The 17,546-nt window shown below is 39.5% G+C and overlaps 1 protein-coding gene across 1 annotated transcript in view; it reads right to left on the reverse strand.

Annotated features, from left to right (window-relative positions):
• The window catches only part of plxna4 (plexin A4), a 216,330-nt gene that overhangs the window by 185,571 nt on the left and 13,213 nt on the right, over positions 1-17,546 (reverse strand). Inside the window, exons 2-3 of the mRNA XM_082166984.1 lie at positions 14,204-15,518; positions 426-608 (exon numbers count right to left, since the gene is read on the reverse strand). Coding sequence (XP_082023110.1) covers positions 426-608; positions 14,204-15,418 — 1,398 coding nt within the window. The 5' untranslated portion in view covers positions 15,419-15,518. The remainder of the gene's footprint in view (positions 1-425; positions 609-14,203; positions 15,519-17,546) is intronic.

A 17,546-nucleotide genomic window follows, 5' to 3' on the forward strand; every position in this document is an offset into this window, starting at 1 on the left:
GTCTCAGACACGGCTCCGCTGAGGCACAGTCAGAGAAGAGGGTACCAGGCCGAAAGCCCCTGCACCGCATCATCCAATTACCCCCGACAGCCTCTGCCTGTGCAGGGATTCCCATGGCCCTCTCTGCCTGACTCTCATTGCGCCGCTTACCAACCGTTTCTCTCTACACACGTCATACACAACAGCAGAAGATTGCCGAGCATGACCATGATTGCAAAACTCACTGGATCTAACGTTCTTACAGAACGGATGTAGTTGACCACGCTCTGATCTTCTCATGTGTCATAAATGCCAAAAGTCAGCAATTACTACACAAGACTAGCTCGATCTCTGATGCTTTTTAGAAGCTTACAACAATGATAAAATTATTGGATCAGTAAACACCTTGGTTTCTCACGCTCTTGCAAAAAAAACAAAAGACCTACCTTTTTCAGACGACCTCCTTTGGTCCCCACAAAAGCCAAAGAGTGGTTCTTGTACACGTAGGCGATAACGGATGTCAATTTGTCATTGGATTCAGAGAAGAGTGGAATTCCGCGTACCATCTCAGAGACGCCAAGTGGGGCGTTCATATCCAGACCACAGAAGTTGTCATCGATGGTGAGAAGCTGGAAAGGAGAAAAAAGGATGTTTAATTCAACAAATTAAGAGTAGTGTGCAAACTAACGCACTAGCAGTCTCTAAAATAATTTAAAAACAATAGATGAAAAATCTAAAACTAGTCAACCATACAAAATCAACGTATTGACTCGTTCTAGTTTAGAGCAGTGTGATGAAAAGACAATGGCCTATTATCATTAGCAAGGATGTGGAAAATGTGACCAAGGTGGGAGAAAAAGCTTTTTTGTTTCTTTAGACTAGTTTGTCACAACATACGTTTGCTGGACCATTTGCGAGGCAGCTTCACAGCAGATTCATCATTGTCACTATTTAGCATCAACTCAGCCAGTCATATCTAAAATGGGTTGAGAGGTTTATCAGATATAAGACCAAGTGCATTTATCATTTCAGGTGGAAAAGCATCTTAAAAAACATCTTTTAAATATGGCGTTTCAGGTGATGCCGTGTGACTTTGTGTGACATGTAACATATGGCTGGGAAAGTTGCCAGTGTCAGCCAGAATAGAGTGATTTACAGCTTCTGATATAGAAATAATAATTTGGTAATGCATCCATATTTCAGTCTGCTGAGAGGGCTTTGGAAACAACAGCATCCATTGAAACAGCTGCACAGACCTCAGGATAAAATGTCAAACAAATCGAAAGCATGATTAATGATGCCCAGGGCTTTGACTCATTGAGGGCATGAAACCATAACACTTCTCAAGTGCTGCCAAATATGATATGCTCATGGCCTTTAATTCATTCATGAGTGTCTCCTCAGGCTCTGATCAGGCCTGCTCAGAAATAAAATTGGAATGTTAATTTAAACTGATTTTTAAAATCTATTATCCTGATTCAAACAGATTCATTTAAAAAAAAAAAAAAATTTAAATACTAAAGTGTATTTTTACTCGAACACACATTTTCTGCTAAAGCATTTATACTTTGTTCATACACACACACAATATTTTATGCAATATATATATGGTCTGGCTGGAAGGACGTCAAACCACATAAAAACATTGTAAACGCACAAATATTACAAAAACTCCCACTGTTTGTGTTTGTGTCATCTTGTACAAAAGTTTGACCTACATGATGTCAGGCACTTCAAAGGGTCTAGTTTTGTTTTAAAAGCATGCCCCATAATTGTCCATCATTGAGAAGCAGCATGACAGGTGTCTCAAACTGCTTTATTAGCATTAATATTTAAGTTTTTAATGGCCTATTCTCTCAGTCAGAACATGAAACACGAGACAGCTTGAGCTGTGTTTTGCCCCTAGGCACCAACCCACAGCACACTCCCAAGTGACAAAGTGGGCGAAGGGCAATCCTGAGTGATGCCCAGGTTGGGAGAGGAAGCATCTGGATGTACATTATGACTAACAGACTATGTGTATGAACTGAAATAATGTACATACTCCCTTGATTAGAGTTCAATTACATTTGAAGCGGTGTTTATCTTAATAACAACGGCCTCCGGCTAATGATATTTTTGAAAATCCATTGCAGGCCAGGGGACAAATCTGTAGTAGAGCGGTTATCGGACCAACCTCTGAGAGACGCGATCAATCAAGTGACCGGATGGGTCTTTACATGCAATATAGCAAATGTCTATTTGTCAGCGTTCAGGAGATACAAGACCCTTCATTAAGCAAATGGAAGACAGGGGCTGTCTCTCTAAAATGGCGGTTTATGAGTGATCGGCCAAATCGATAGTGAACACCGCACTCAATTCTCAGTTCACTCAATAGAAGCCGGAATGAAGAATAAATTGAGAAATGAAGAAGGGAGCTGAGAGAGAGAACAGGGAAATGTTCAACGTCGTATATGTTTTTTTTTACTCTCTCTCTTTGCAGATGTCTGACCTTTAGAAATGTTCTGCTGTCAGCCAAAGTCTGCGTGCCGCTCGGCTCGCCTATGCCAGCCTAGAGTAATTGTGCTCATTTCTAGCGCACGGCTCCTGTTAGAAAGCCGCAGCTACATGAAAGATCTGTTTTCTGCACTGTTAGTCTTTCTGCAGATGTCTCCTGTCCATATCGGGGGCCATGAATCATCATGGGTTGTTGAGGCAGCAGCAATCTGCTTTTACGTGCGCACCTGCTTACACACGCAAAAAAAAAAGAAAAAGAAACTCGACCGCAATCACGGCCTTGATCCTGCTTACACGGGTCAAAATGTGTAAAGCCCCAACACAGCAGACTTATAGCAACAGCTACAAAGACTTGCCACCTCTGATGTTAGGATTGAAAAAAACTGTGCTAAGAATAAACACAATGACAGTAATAGTTGTGACACAGACTAATGCCTTTTGGCATTGCGGTTATTTTATCAAAAGGCCCAGGCCTCATGTGGCAGGGCGCATATGCCTGTGACACAGACAAGGGGGATGGAGCATGTGTCTCGTCGTCTTCTCATTGGCATATGCCACGGTATTTCTGGCAAGGGGAACAACATGCCAATCAGACCCTATGTACTGCAATCTAATGAAATAGGCTTCCTGTCTGTCAACCTTTCAGGAAGCAGACACGTTTTCATTACCTAGCCACATAAACATGACATTTCCTCTCTCCCCATCCCGACGCAAATAACATCTTTCGACACCCCATGTGCGAGAGGGGGCGCCCTACCTGCCGACCATCAACCTTTTCCATTTCTTCGTGCTGTCCGTTTTCTCTGACTTTAATGCTTCCCTTCCATCTACGACTGCCTTGCTCGCTCCCGGTGCGGAGCGCTCGAACAAGCTGCCGCATTATTGGCAATTTCACGCTGCGTGTCTGAAGGTGTAAAGGAGGTGGTGGTTGGGGGAAGAGAAAAAAAGGAGGAGGGAATGGTTTGACGAGCGCAACTAAAAGCTTCTGGATCAGCGCAGGCGCCGTTTTTCATTTGAACCGGTTCCAGAGACAGGGAAGCAGAATCAGGTCATCCGGACCACTCGCTGCCTGGCTAAGTCCAGCAACACAAAGGCAGCTCTCTTTCCTTGTGTCGGCGTCTCTGTGTCCCAGGATAGAAACACAAGTAGTGAAATCCAAGCTTTTTTTCAGAAGCTTTTTTCTAGGTCTTTTTGTCCAATTGGAGCACATAGGGGACCAACCTTGAAGAGCATCTGGCACAAGTAGTAAAAGGAACCCTGAATGCAGGTCTAGAGCATGAACTACACACTTTTTAGTTCAAAAACGCCTTTTGTATTCCTCGCTGTTAGCTGAGAGGCCGCAAAACATTTTAATGTGCTATTAATAGATCACAGTTTGATCAAAATGCAGAGTTTATGCAAATAAACCCTGATCATTGCTGCAAGTGTACATCATTCAGATGATGAATCGGCTCTTCAAGAGCTAATTCTGCACAGTCATATAATTACCCTTTCAGAGTCTTTCCTTTTCATGCACAAGTAATATCTCACGCAGGGATTGTTGTTAGCAACAAAGACATTATTTCCCACAAATCTCAGCTCCATGTTCAACGTAATTATATCAACACTCAATCAGCTCTGAGCACGGCAATCCTTGTGTTCTCACAATTTTGCAGCATTTAAGAGGTCCTTTTTTTGTGTCCGTTATGCATTTGATTGGGTGCATTCTCCACTCGGTCGGTCTTAATAGTTTCTACCAGGTTTGAACTGATAGACAATCACACCAGCTCTCCACAGAAAAGGACCTTTCTGGAGGACAGCATAATGGCATTCTATTAGAGGTTAACAAAATTGCATATCTGCAAACTGAACAACAAGTCGACTAATCAGTTTTAAGCAAACCCTTTATAATTAGGCTGATTTCAGGTTCACTTGATCAAACATGATTTAAAACAGCCTGTGTTCAAAAACAGCTAGATTATGCACAAACGGGAGGTGCAGAGGCCTCGAGAAGCATTTGAAAAATTTGGATTATTTTTAACTTGACAAGTAGGGAGGCATGATATATTGCGTCATCCGGATAGTGGCGGATATAATAGATTTTTTATTTATCATTAGATATCGGATAATTAATTTCCACAAGCTCGTTTGTCCTACTTTTATATTTAGATTACCTTTGCTGCAATATAACTCACTCAATCTTTAAAAACACAAATGATTTAAAACACAGTTACATGTAATATACATAATATAAATTTTGATACTGTAAATGATAATGTTATTTTAAAGGGATACTCCACTTTAAAATGAAAATACTGTCATCATATAGGCTACTCACCCTCATGTTTTCAAACCTGTATGAATTTCTTTCTTCTGCTGAACAGAAAGGAAGATATTTAGAAGAATGTCAGTAACCAGACAGTTTCTGGTCTCATTGACTTCCATAGTATATTTTTTTCCTACTATGGAAGTCAATGAGACCAGAAACTGTCTGGTTACTGACATTCTTCTAAATATCTTCCTTTCTGTTCAGCAGAAGAAAGAAATTCATACAGGTTTGAAACAACATGAGGGTGAGTATATGATGACATAATCTTCATTTTAAAGTGGAGTATCCCTTTAAAAATCCTTATTAAAATTGCACCACTAGCGAGACATAAAAAAAAAGAAAAAAGATGTGAGACATGACACAGAAGCCAAAATGGATGAATTTGATGAAGTTGAGAATTGTAAAGCACCACCACTTGAAAATATTAAATATCAAAATCAATCTAAAAACAAATAAATTAATTTTAAAAAGATCAAATATCAGAGCCAAAAAATAATACTAATCACCAATCGTTGCTGAATGCCTAGCTAACCCATCACCCATTCCTACGCTCCATCCTTCTGTACCCCTTCATCTCTCGTCTTCCACCATGCTCTTTTGAATTAAAGGCCTCATCATCTCAGTTTCCATCCTACTGTGGCCTCTACCTAGTGCTGACTTTACCAAAGAACTCTGCTAAGAGTGAATGAAAAGATGTGAGTGATGAATATCGCACAACTGTCTGCACGTAATGACATTTAATGACTTAATGACTGTGAACCCCTTCAATAAGAAAGAGATTCTTGCTTCCGCTTCAACAGCAAAGACCTCCATTTGAAAGCACTTTGCCAGTATTATTTGATCCAACATTGGCCTTTTCTAGGCAATATCACCACTTCCAACTGAACCGGAGAATTTCAAAGAAATTGTCAAAGGATATCAAAACGAGTGTTACTGATATAAATCAAACCCCAATTCCAATCTTATGGCACTACGCTTGCAGAAAGATTTACTGTACAGTACAGTCCAAAACCTAAACACGGCCACAGGACAGGATTTTCACAGACCCATGATGGTATCTAAAAAGCCGGTGAGTTGTAAAGCTTTCTTACATCTGCTCTACACCTCTTCAAACTGTCAGATTGCTGCCATTGCACGATTTAAACAAACTAATCAGAAAAAAAGTAATTTGTTTGATTTGGCCGAGTACAGCTCAATGATAAAAACGAATGTCACCGCATGCATCACCCTTTGTGGATCAATGAAACCCTTGGGATGTGAACTGTCAGCATTTGTGAAGAAACTACACAAAGTTTGGGGTTTGCATTTGTGTGCTCTTCTGAGGTCGTGTGTTGGGTGGGTGTATTTGAAAAATTCATGCATTTAAGACTGAATGCAAATTGTGTTTTTGCAAGATCTCAACTGTCAGAAGCAACACGGTTCGCAGCTTAAATGTGTTTGTACATGTGCTTGTGTACGCAGTCTTTGTCAACATGGGTGTGCATGTATGTGTGGCACAATCCAAGATTTACGATGGCTCCAAAGGAATGCTGGAAAGGAAAGACTACAAAATTGATGTCCCGCTCAAGAAATATCCAACAAGTGTCAGAGCACATAACCTTTTCACATCTACATGTAAAGTGAGTTTAGGCTGATTAGTAGATAACGATCTTATGATGGATTATGACCTTTGCTGCAGTAGTTACGATGGGAGATGTAATTACTGAGGCCAATAAACCTAGAGATCGACTTTAATGAATGGAAACGCAGTGCGCACAGTGCACGCGACTGATTAAAACCATGTCACACCATCCCATAAAGTGGTTCTCCCAGAAAGCTTTAACAAAGAGAAACTTGGTGAGGAACTGGAGCAATGTTAATGAAAAATCAAGATATTGCAGGAGGGCTATATTTCATAGTGATAAACCAGTATGTTGTCCAATTTAAAGGTGCATTCATTAATTTGACCTTTATTTAAAATGTTTTATATATGAAAAATAAGGCATGGTCACACTGTCGAAATTTTGCTGGCAAAAAATGTCCAATGACAATAGTGTAGTGATGCATGAAGCACCACTCACACAGAAGTCACTTTCAAATAAAGCAGCATTCTGTCGTCAATGTGGGGAATTTTCTATGCAAACACTGCATGGGAAAATCATAATGTGTTGACCTTTGGGCCCCACAAAATATTGCCGAGCAATTATAAATGTGACCCCACCCACAATACTCCTGAACAAAATCTAAACAAAAGTAATTTACAACATCGCATCAAGACCTGTCACATCAGTGGCTTACTAAAAGCCATTTTATCATTTCGGTCATTAAAAAAAATAAACGAATGAATCACGGTTGACTGTGAATAGCATATTTTAACAATAGCATTAGTATTTGTGAATGTTTGCTTTTGCGTAATGTTGCATATCAGTAGAAGTCCAACATGACTGCCACATCAACGCAACACAGTAATTACTAAATGTACCTTTAATGGGAAAAAAAATAAGTATGACTAGCAGATGGAAACTAACGAGAACTGACAGCCACTTCGATAGTATATAAAAAAAACTGGTCTGTCTAGGAGAGTGAAAGGCGCTAATTATTTGGCAATAATATGTAATGAGCATGCAGAGAGACTGACAGCTGTAAAGGAACAGCCTATAGCCTGATTTTAATGACTTATAATTGAGATGATTATGAATAATAATGAGACCAATCTTAATTTAAAATGTTCTTATCTCTCTGACCGCAATGTCTCTATAACTGAGCAGAGGTTGAGAAAAACGCATAAATTAATGAAAAAAGACCCTATTAGCGGGTGGTGCGCCCTTGTTTGCTTGAATACATCACTCCAGGAGACGAGAGGGGTGAATTTACTGTGCCAGACTCATTTCCACACCATTTCTTTCTGCTGACATAGGGAACATGGGGCGTTTGCAGATTTTTTTTTATAGGTCAGATGTCAACACAGAATGATCTATAGACACCACAACTTGCACACTTATACAGTTATACATTCATTATGTGATACTTCAATGCATATTTGCATCATCACAAGCGCTTTAGAATCATCTTCTCCCTTACAATGATTTGTTATTGTCAAGAAATATAAAATATCAGTATTAACAGGAATGTACACAACACACCTGATACAAAATGGGACAAGACACAATGAACATGAAAATCTAACATACCGCATTTTCCTTGTAAATACATTTTTTAAATATTTGGACTTGGAAAAATGGAACAATATTGTTAACTTGTTTTTGGTTTCACAAAAATCATGGCAGGCAGTGAAGTTCCAGTCAGTCACAGATCAATCCCATACACTTTAAAAACAAAAAATAAACAAACATCAGAATCCCTTTTGTTGTTCAGGTTTGAACACTCATCTGTCTGGGCCCAAAGGCACTCGGGACGTCTGAGAGATGTTTGGCACAACCAAAGCTACAGTAGTCTTGAGCGAGCTTCAGATCTCTGCCTCTGCATTTGGATTCCCCTTCGATGTGTCTGATCTTTAAATAGCAGCACACAGCTGCCAGTTGTAACCCTGTGGGAGTAAAGCTGTGAGCATGACTTATCGAACCCTGGACTTGGGATTAAGAGAACATGGGCCTGACTTCGAATCTCATGAACCTGTAGCCTATATAGCAAATTATACTTTCCTTGATACACAGACACACGTTCTTATATTATAAATAATAAAAAGACACTACAAAAAAGATCAAATGGAATGATTCATAAAATTACAAACAAACACATATATACATAAATAAATAAATAAATAAATAAATAAATAAATAAATACAAATCATATAAATAAATAAATGGGGGGGGGGGGGTTAATATATAAGTCACAATTAACAAAAGTACAAAAAAATAGAAAGAGGGCACCATTGCATTTGGGCATGCAACATAATTAAGAGTTCATGTCACATATATAGTGGTGCATATTTCAAAGAGACACAATCTCTTCTTAATGAGGGTGACAGCATGACCATTGTGTGTGACATGCCACGGCTATGTGTACGTGTGTGAGAGATGACTTCATTACCGCCATCTAGAAAGATTTAGTCTACGTCTGGTTTAATGAACTGATGAAGATGGTTATTCTGGTCTCACATAGTGAAATGCACACCCTTTCTTTTGTAAGTTTATGTGTGTGTGTGCACATCATGTTTGACATTAACAGTGCCCCTTCATGCAGTCTGACTGCCCTAATGAGCAGTAGGTCTGTTCATTAATTGGGGAAAAACACACACCATGGGGAAAAAAAGAAAGCTACAGAGAGCTTGAAAGAGTCAGCAAAGTGCAGAATTCTGCTGCTGCCTCTCCAAACACATTTCTGCTTTCACTTGACATCCACATACAAAATTTACCATGCTAACTATAGTTACTTGTTATTTCTACAGTAAAACGTTTGGTAATGTGGCATTAGCCATCACTGTAAAAAAAAAGAATAAAAGAGAAATGACAGAAAAAGTTCACACAGGATGAATCCTTATGTATAAAAAAGACAGATGCAGTGCAACAGAAAGCAGATGTCTCAGGTTGAACTTACTACTAAGTTGCTACTTACTACTAAGTAAGAAAGAACTTACTAAGTTGAACTTGACACGCCATCTTAAATGTGGCACATGGTGCAAGACACTGGAAAAATAATGATATGCATTGCGTCAAAGACTTCCCTCTATCATTTTAACTTTTTTTTAAATGATAAAAGAAAAACTACTAACGCTGTAAAATAGTTTATGGCCAAATATTCTCATTGTAAGGTCTCAGACAGATTAGATCATAGTTCATATATTTTTCTATATTATTTTTGATATGCATCTAAAATAATAAAAAAGCTATTCATCCATGTCATCTGCCTGCACAGTATACATGATGAGAACTGCTAGTACCTGATTTTTGGACAGAACTAGAGATATATCTCGTATGAGCCAGGCTTACATTATGCTATGATTTTTCACAGCATAATATCCTTATCGTTTGCAGAGGGCACAGAGAGGATATTAAGATATACATCACTTTCATATCTTCACCGAACCTGCATTACTATCATGTCATGTTGATGTAATGTTTGCAGAGGGCTGAATATTGAGACAATGTTATCTTCACATTCATGAAGAAGGGCTTGCTTGATCTCACTGCGCTTCTCTGCTTACTTAATTAGATTTTCATATCAGGGAGTCAAAAAGCTACCCTTTTTTTACACTTCGTTCTTGCTTCCTTATTCCATGTTGCAATATTCTAACATGGCAGCATTGAGTTTTTCCATGCATTATTGAAAACGCAAACCCATCTGAGACTAACAACAGTGATTCTTGTAAAATCATCTCCCCATTCAGATATCAGGTTCATGCGCCGTTTTATCACTCCTGTCATTCCCCACTTTTTATCTTGTCAATGTGGTCCCATTGAGCGCAGATTCAGGAATACCACAGCCCAAGAGCGTTTAACTTCAGTCACAGAATTGCCTGTAAGACATGTCATTCATTTTTGCCCTGGGATGCTTTCGAATGCGTGTTTGTAAGTACTGAAACACATGAGTGTCTGAATGTATCCGTCTATGAGCGTGTGCTTTTATTCATAGGTGAGTCAGCGCAATCACTCTCATGTTCCTTCTGCCTGTGGGTGTTTGGAAGCTGATTTATACCTAATGTAGTCTTCTCACTGTGAAAGACAACATTAAAACAGCATTCACAATGCATTAAACTTCCATAATGTACCCTATATTTTCAGATGAAACAGAATATTGAGTGGAAAGCAAATGTAGGATGAGGCTTGATTTTATCAATTAGGATGTAACTGTACAATTAAAGTATTCTGCTATGATTAAGATTGGTTAAGATGTTTCCCCCACCCATAGCTTTACAACTGCAGACATGACAACATTAGGTGGAGAAAGTCATAATATTTAAGCATATACTATAAATAATATAAATTAATCCAACTATTTTGTCCAAATAAAAAAATACTAAATACAAAAAATAAAAACTAACCTTAGACTAGTTAACTATTAAACAATTTTTTAAGATAAATTGGAAAAAATGAGCATGCATTAGTTAAACATACAATATTGGCTTGTATCAGTTTTTTATATGTAGATCAGGGTTTTTCCTGGCTCAAAACGAGGCGGAGGTGGTAAAATCCTGATCATGTATTTCAATATTAATAAAATAAAATTCGTATTTTTCGTAGACCATCATATAGCCTACTGTGTTTCCCACAGTATTTTTGTGGGTGGAGCTCGGTACCTCTAGTAGGCTGATTTAAAATTAACATTTATTTTAAATAAAAGTTCTTCTTTTGGCAAAATTACATTTCCTTAATAGCCTAAACAGAGGCTTTACTCCCTTCAAACTTAAATTGTCAATGTTTCATTACATCACTGTTGGAAAACACTATTATCAGAATATTTTTTTCAGGCATTTTTTCCCTAATTTTATTACATGTATGCTCGATCTTTAATTTCAAATTCTTAAATTTGATCAATACTTTCAATTAGAATAATAAGACACTAGGCTGATACCAATCAAATTCAATAATGTATATAATCTGTATTAAATGAGATTATGAGATCGTTTTAAATATTTTTTGAATATACAAATAAGGAATGTTGAAAAGAATGATGCTTTGAATTTTAACCGCCAGTAAGGTGGCGGCACGCGGCCGTCTCAATGAGCGAGTCATTGAGTCCTTCATTAAAACGATTCGTTCAAATGGCTGATTTATTCAGAATGAGGCAGTTTATGAAAGGGTAATTGAATCTTTGACTCAACCGATTCGTTCAAAACACTGAATCATTCAGTAATGAGTGTTCCTGTGAGATGCGCGATGGTCCTGCTGTGATCTTTATTTGGAACTATTTTCGCTGCTGAAACAGAACAAAAACAGTCATTGCGTCTAAAATGTAAGTGACTTCATTTTAACTATTTGTTTATTGGACTGTTATGAAATCAGTGTCTTGGTTTCAATCGTGATGGTATTCAGAAAAACAGCACTCTGGTCGTGTGATGTTTCTTAACTGTATAATATGTTATAAATAACTGCGCAAGCTTTAACGGCGCAACTTTTTTTACCGTCAGTAGGCCTACATTAGGTAGGCCTATATTTTGATCAACTATAGGCTATGAATCGCCACTTAGATTAAATGAAATAAAATCAGAATCATCCTCGCGTTTTCGGTGATTACCTAGTTATTTTATTTTTTTTATATTTTATATTGTTTTAATCAGGGCATTTGTCCGGTTGAGCAAGTACAATTCTCTTTCACTTGTCCCTTAAAAAAACCTTGATTGGTTTTCCCTGAAGAGAATTACGTTGTTGAAAACGAAAGTAAAAGAGTGACGCACGTTCATTGCGTTTTACCAAGATGAGAGTTCCGTGTCTTTATTAAACTCAACACATTATAATGATTTATCTGTCATCCACCCTCGATTAACCGACCCGCGGATTATGATCCGTGCAGCACTATCGGCAAACTATACGGTTTGAGAACCCGCTACAGAACAGTCACGGTGGAAAAAGTGTATCTGAGCATGTGACTGTCTGTCCGAGTTTTGTCGAGAGCCGGAGGCGGCACGAAATCTGACGGAGGCGGCCGCCTCGTAATTATCGTAATTATGCAGGAAAAACCCTGTAGATGAAATACTTTGTTCTTCAGAATAACATGCGGTGAATAATGCTTAAGACCAGTAGCATTTTATTTTATTAAAGTAAATAGGGTAAATGTTGATTTCATGTTGTCTTTTATAAGCCTATGCATGCATGGGTTTGTATTTTTGTGTGTTTATATTTGTTTGTGAGAACTAACAGCTCTCGGAGAAGATAATTTAAACAGTAACAGAGCATTTATCAGTCTCAGATATAATGTGTTTGAGCTCACTTGTCTTTTTCTCTTCCCCATTCAAACAATTGTCTGGCTTTTAAATGAGGAGCCAGTAGCCATAGTTACCAAAGGAGGAGACACAGGCAATCCATCTCTCTCTCCTCGCTGTGACGCTCTCTCTTTAATTTATGCTGCAGTGGCCATACTGCAGAGCACGCAGAAATGGCACCATTCCTCAACATAACTCTCTCTCTTCCTCCATCTCTAGCCATACACTTATCACGAAAGCACTCTCTCACAGTCTGCTTCACATTTATTCTTGTGTGCGAGTGCCTGTGAGTGTGTGAGTGAGTGTCAGTTTCACTTCCACATCAGTCCACACACATATCCTCTCCACATCAAGAAAAACTTGCCAAAAATCACACCCTTCACGCAGAAACCCTTATGTTACCTCATTCACCATCTTAAAAAAGGTACAGTGGCAGTACCATGGAACAGTGATGGTAATATCATCATATGATGATACAATGGTCTCCATATGGTATTTACATTCAACTCCAAGGTTCTTCAAAAGAATTGCATGCTTTTAACATGGAACCTTTCTTGTAAATGCCTGAACAGCTCATTCTATTGATGTAGCGTTTGACCTGGCACTGAGGTTTCTGAAAGCAGCAAGAACTCATTGGGTCTGATGCCGAGCGTTATGTGTGGTAATAATTAATGTATTCCCTGGCTGGAATTCAATACAGTGTTATTATAATAGTTTGATTCTTCGAGTATGGAAGTTTCACATTTATACAGCTTGGTTGCCTTTTATCAAAAGGTCTAGAAAAACAATCCACACCGAGCATCCTAGCCTAAAGGAGAGGGTTTAAGAATTGAATCTTATTTTATGGAATCAAGGGGAAAACTACTGGGACAATGAAAACTACTGGGACAACAACTATGAACAAATTCATTAGTTTTTCTGGAACTGGCCATAAGTTGATAACCAAAATGGTAGCAATTATGTTGTCACTGCTCTGATAATTAAATCAAGAGAAATACAAAGTAAAAAAAAATTGCAAGATAAAACATCATTGGTTTTTAAAATCTATGTGTAAAACATCTATATGCAAAACACCATTGGTTTAAAATACATACGGTGTGAAACAAAACTGGTTTAAAATACAGACTGAAACTGTAATGACAAATTTTCCAATTAATTTAGCCCAAACACCCACAGTTTAAAATAAAAGCTTTTTGCTTTCATAACAGTCACTTTCCAGGGAACCATTAAAAATGTCGCTTTATTTCGATACCTAATCCTGTGTTGTCAAAAGGCTTGTTATAAGCACAGCCGGAGATCATTGATCAAAAGTCGTACTGTATGGCTAGTGGGCACTACCTCATATGTGCGCCTTTACCTGACCAAAATTAGCTCTACGCTCTGGTAAAAACTTGAATGGTCTTGTTTCTAAACTTTTCATTTGTATACAATTTGATGACTAGCCCTGAATTTAATAGTTTTCACATCAGCCATTGTGAGACAGAGTGCTACTATAGTAACTGTCACAAGTACTGTTGTTCTGCTAATGGAAAGTAAGCAGGGGAGTGTTGAATGCACTTACCGCACTACTGCACGAGATGTCTTTCACTTTGAGCCAGGCGAGATCCAGGGTTCCCTCTCCTTTATAACATGACTGTAGCCGGTCCTTAATTCTTTCATTAATTTCTTTCAGAGTGAACACACAGAGAGCCGACTCCTGAGATGATTCCTTGGGCCTCCTTTTTTGTCCTTTAGAGAACACAGCATAAAGGATGTCATCATCGGGTCCTATGCCTAGCGAACGCGCCAGGATGGTACCTGCCTTGGACAGGTAGCCTGCCTGCAGCAGGCGATACTCAACCCCCCCCTTAACGCAACCAAGAGGAACCTCGACGTACGAGTTGAATGCGGTGTCGTCCTTGCAGAGTCGCACCAGTTTGGAAGTGTACACCTGTTCACGTCCGGCTGAGGATGACCCGGTTGTCGGGCCTCCCCCCATTTCGGGCTGCAATGTGAGAAAATACACAAAATTTCCACTGCTAAACCCATAGACATAATAGATGTCAAAGTCTGGAACCACTGTGAATGTATCCGACGGGATTTTAATCATGGAGGCAACAAATTCATCATGGAAGACGTAGGCGAACATCCCATCCTCCTCAGAGTTACGGGTGAGCTTACGACTGGATATTGTCGGGAAGTACTCCGGTCTTCCGTCGACAGCTGTGGCCACAAAAAGCTTATCAGTGGAGGCATCGCTGTATGACACAATGACCCCAAACACGGAGCCGCTCTCGTTGACGCCAGAGAGGTAGTGTTCTTTTTTATGGAAGGGCTCTCCAAGCTTAAAGAGATCATCCAGACGGAGGAGTTTGCAAATACCCTGGTACAGACTGCCGCAGGCCAGCAGCCGGTTCTCGCGGTAGTCCATGAGCAGCATCTTATTGACGTTATTGGTCAATGTGAGTGGTTCGCTACAAGGCTGCACTATACGGGGTGGGTAGCAGTTCCGGTTATCCTCATCTGGACCAGTCTGATGTGACACCTGTACGTCCAGCCCAGGTGAGAGTTTGTAGATGCGATTCACTGCACCAAGGTACACATTCCCATTTCTGTGGTCCACTGCAAGGTGATTAAAAGTCCATTCAGGGTTCTCTGCCCGGAAGGTATTGTATTCCTCATGTACTCTGGATGCTGCTGAAGGCTGTTGTGGTCTCGTAGCCACAAGGGGAACCAAAAGGACAATAATGCAGCAAGAAAAGGTGAAAAAGTTCCATCTCCTGGTGTGGGAAGCCATTGTCCTGATACCTTACGGGAAGAATGTCTCTGTCCACTACTCGCTACCCGTACTCTGTATCAGTATTCAGGCTTCTCGTGAAGTTGGGGACATTCTGTACCTGCACAGAAAGAAAGAACAAAAGAGTGTTAGCAGAAGATAGTACAAAAAGATATTGTAAAGATATATTCCACAATTTACATTCACTGTATCAGATTCTGAGAGGAAAGGTCCAAGAAAACAAATTATTAAAGCCACATAACAGTTTTCCAGCCATTTGAAAAAAAGTAATTAGAGGGAGAAAGAGAGGCGGAAAAAGGCACTCTTGGAGCATGCACAGTTGGCATGAATGGATGCCATTCTCAATGGGATAATGCATTTGCCCCAGGAGTTAACAGCCAGGATGGGCACAATTTCTCTGCCTGTGCCCCACCTCACAGCTGGACCTCTGGCCCTCTAATTGATTTTTCTCTTGGTATGCGATTTGCATGCTTGGCTGGTTTTCTCCCATCTTTCCAGATAGCACAGTTCACCTGCTGACACTGCTGAAGGAGTGGCAGAGCTCACAGTCATGCCTGCAATGTTTGAGTATTGGTGGACCACAGGGCCAATTAGAAGGAAATGCTAATATCTCCACAAAAGACAGGGAGTGGGGGAACAGTTTGCTCCTTATCCTTGAGCAAAATAGATACATTTTGACACTGTGATCTATAGTGTTGAGCTGCACAAATTGTAAAAGTTTGAAAATAAATGGACAGCAGAGTCTTGCATATAAACCGTTTTTTAGCTGCAGAGCAAACTAGCAGTGGTATGCTAGGCTGACACTTAACTGCTGAGGTTCACAGCAGATGTGAAAATCACTGCCTAGCTGTTGTAGTGGGCATTAAGACGTTATACAGAGTGAAGGGTATGGACTCCACAGTAATGATTAGCCATTGAAACAGAAAGCAGAGACTCACTAAGGGAGGGAGCGTTAGCCCACTCAGAGGTATAGGAGAGTAATAAAGGGTTCGGTATACTTTCCATTCTGCGCAAGAATAGTCCTACTGCTGCGGTGTTCATGTGTATGGAAGGGTATGGTTGGAAAAATAGTAGTGCGTGTAATCTGAGCAGTGGGGGATAATGTTTTCTCATAGAAAAGTCTAGCAAAGAACCACTTCAAAATACTACAGCAGGTATCATTTACTAGCGATTACATTTAAAGTGGGAAAGAACGGATATGTGAGCCGAGATAAAAACATGCATGAGGAAATGGTGGTCTTGTGAAGCTGAATCAAAACACATATTATGACCCCTCGGCTAGTTTGTGGGCTCAAATAGCAGCCAAAAGACGAAATGAACATCCTTCCCATAAAGCAATCACATGCTAAAGCCCTTTCATTAAACACAAATGTACTCTTTTTGACAATTTTCACATAGACAAATCAGAGAGACAATGGGAAACTATGGGAAGAAGAGGGAAATATGGGATCAGGACTTAAAACCGCATCTCCCGTATCGGCTCAATGGACCTGCAGCATGTTTACTAACCATTAGGCTATGGCTCCAACAACAGTCTGAAATATCAATATGCAGATATCAAACTATTGTAAAATTCCGCTTGGTTTGCTAGAGGCTTTTCTGTGCATGGTTGGATGTTAAGAGCAAGTATCCATGCCAATCCATGGTGGTAAAATATTTAAAAAGGCATCTAGCACTGGGCTTTAGGATCAGCTAATGTGCAAGGTCATCCAAAAACAGGGGTTTACAATTCTAGCATCTTCTCATAGGCTGTTTTAGGAGACTGCCAGTTGGATATAAAACAGCATTCCCAGTGTCTTGAACAGGGAACATGACTTGACCTAAAGCCCAGAGATACTCCAACACTCTAGCACATTGCCAAAAGAAAAGTTATTCTATTGGAAAGCTTACTTGCAACACACACACACACACACACACACACACACGGACTGGAGACCACATGCTGAGTAGCCACATCAAAGAGTGCAAATGAATTCATGTTTAATACCACACACAAGCAGCATCTCTGGGAATGTGAGGAAACTGCACATTTAGGGTTTAAGCAGGGAGTGTGTGGTTCACTTGATAAATAATTGTATATTCATGATTCTTTTTCCAATTCTTTGTCTTTCTAGGATACAAAGTCTCA

This window comes from Leuciscus leuciscus, assembly GCF_965113295.1.
Source record: "Leuciscus leuciscus genome assembly, chromosome: 4".
Lineage (NCBI taxonomy): Eukaryota > Metazoa > Chordata > Actinopteri > Cypriniformes > Leuciscidae > Leuciscus > Leuciscus leuciscus.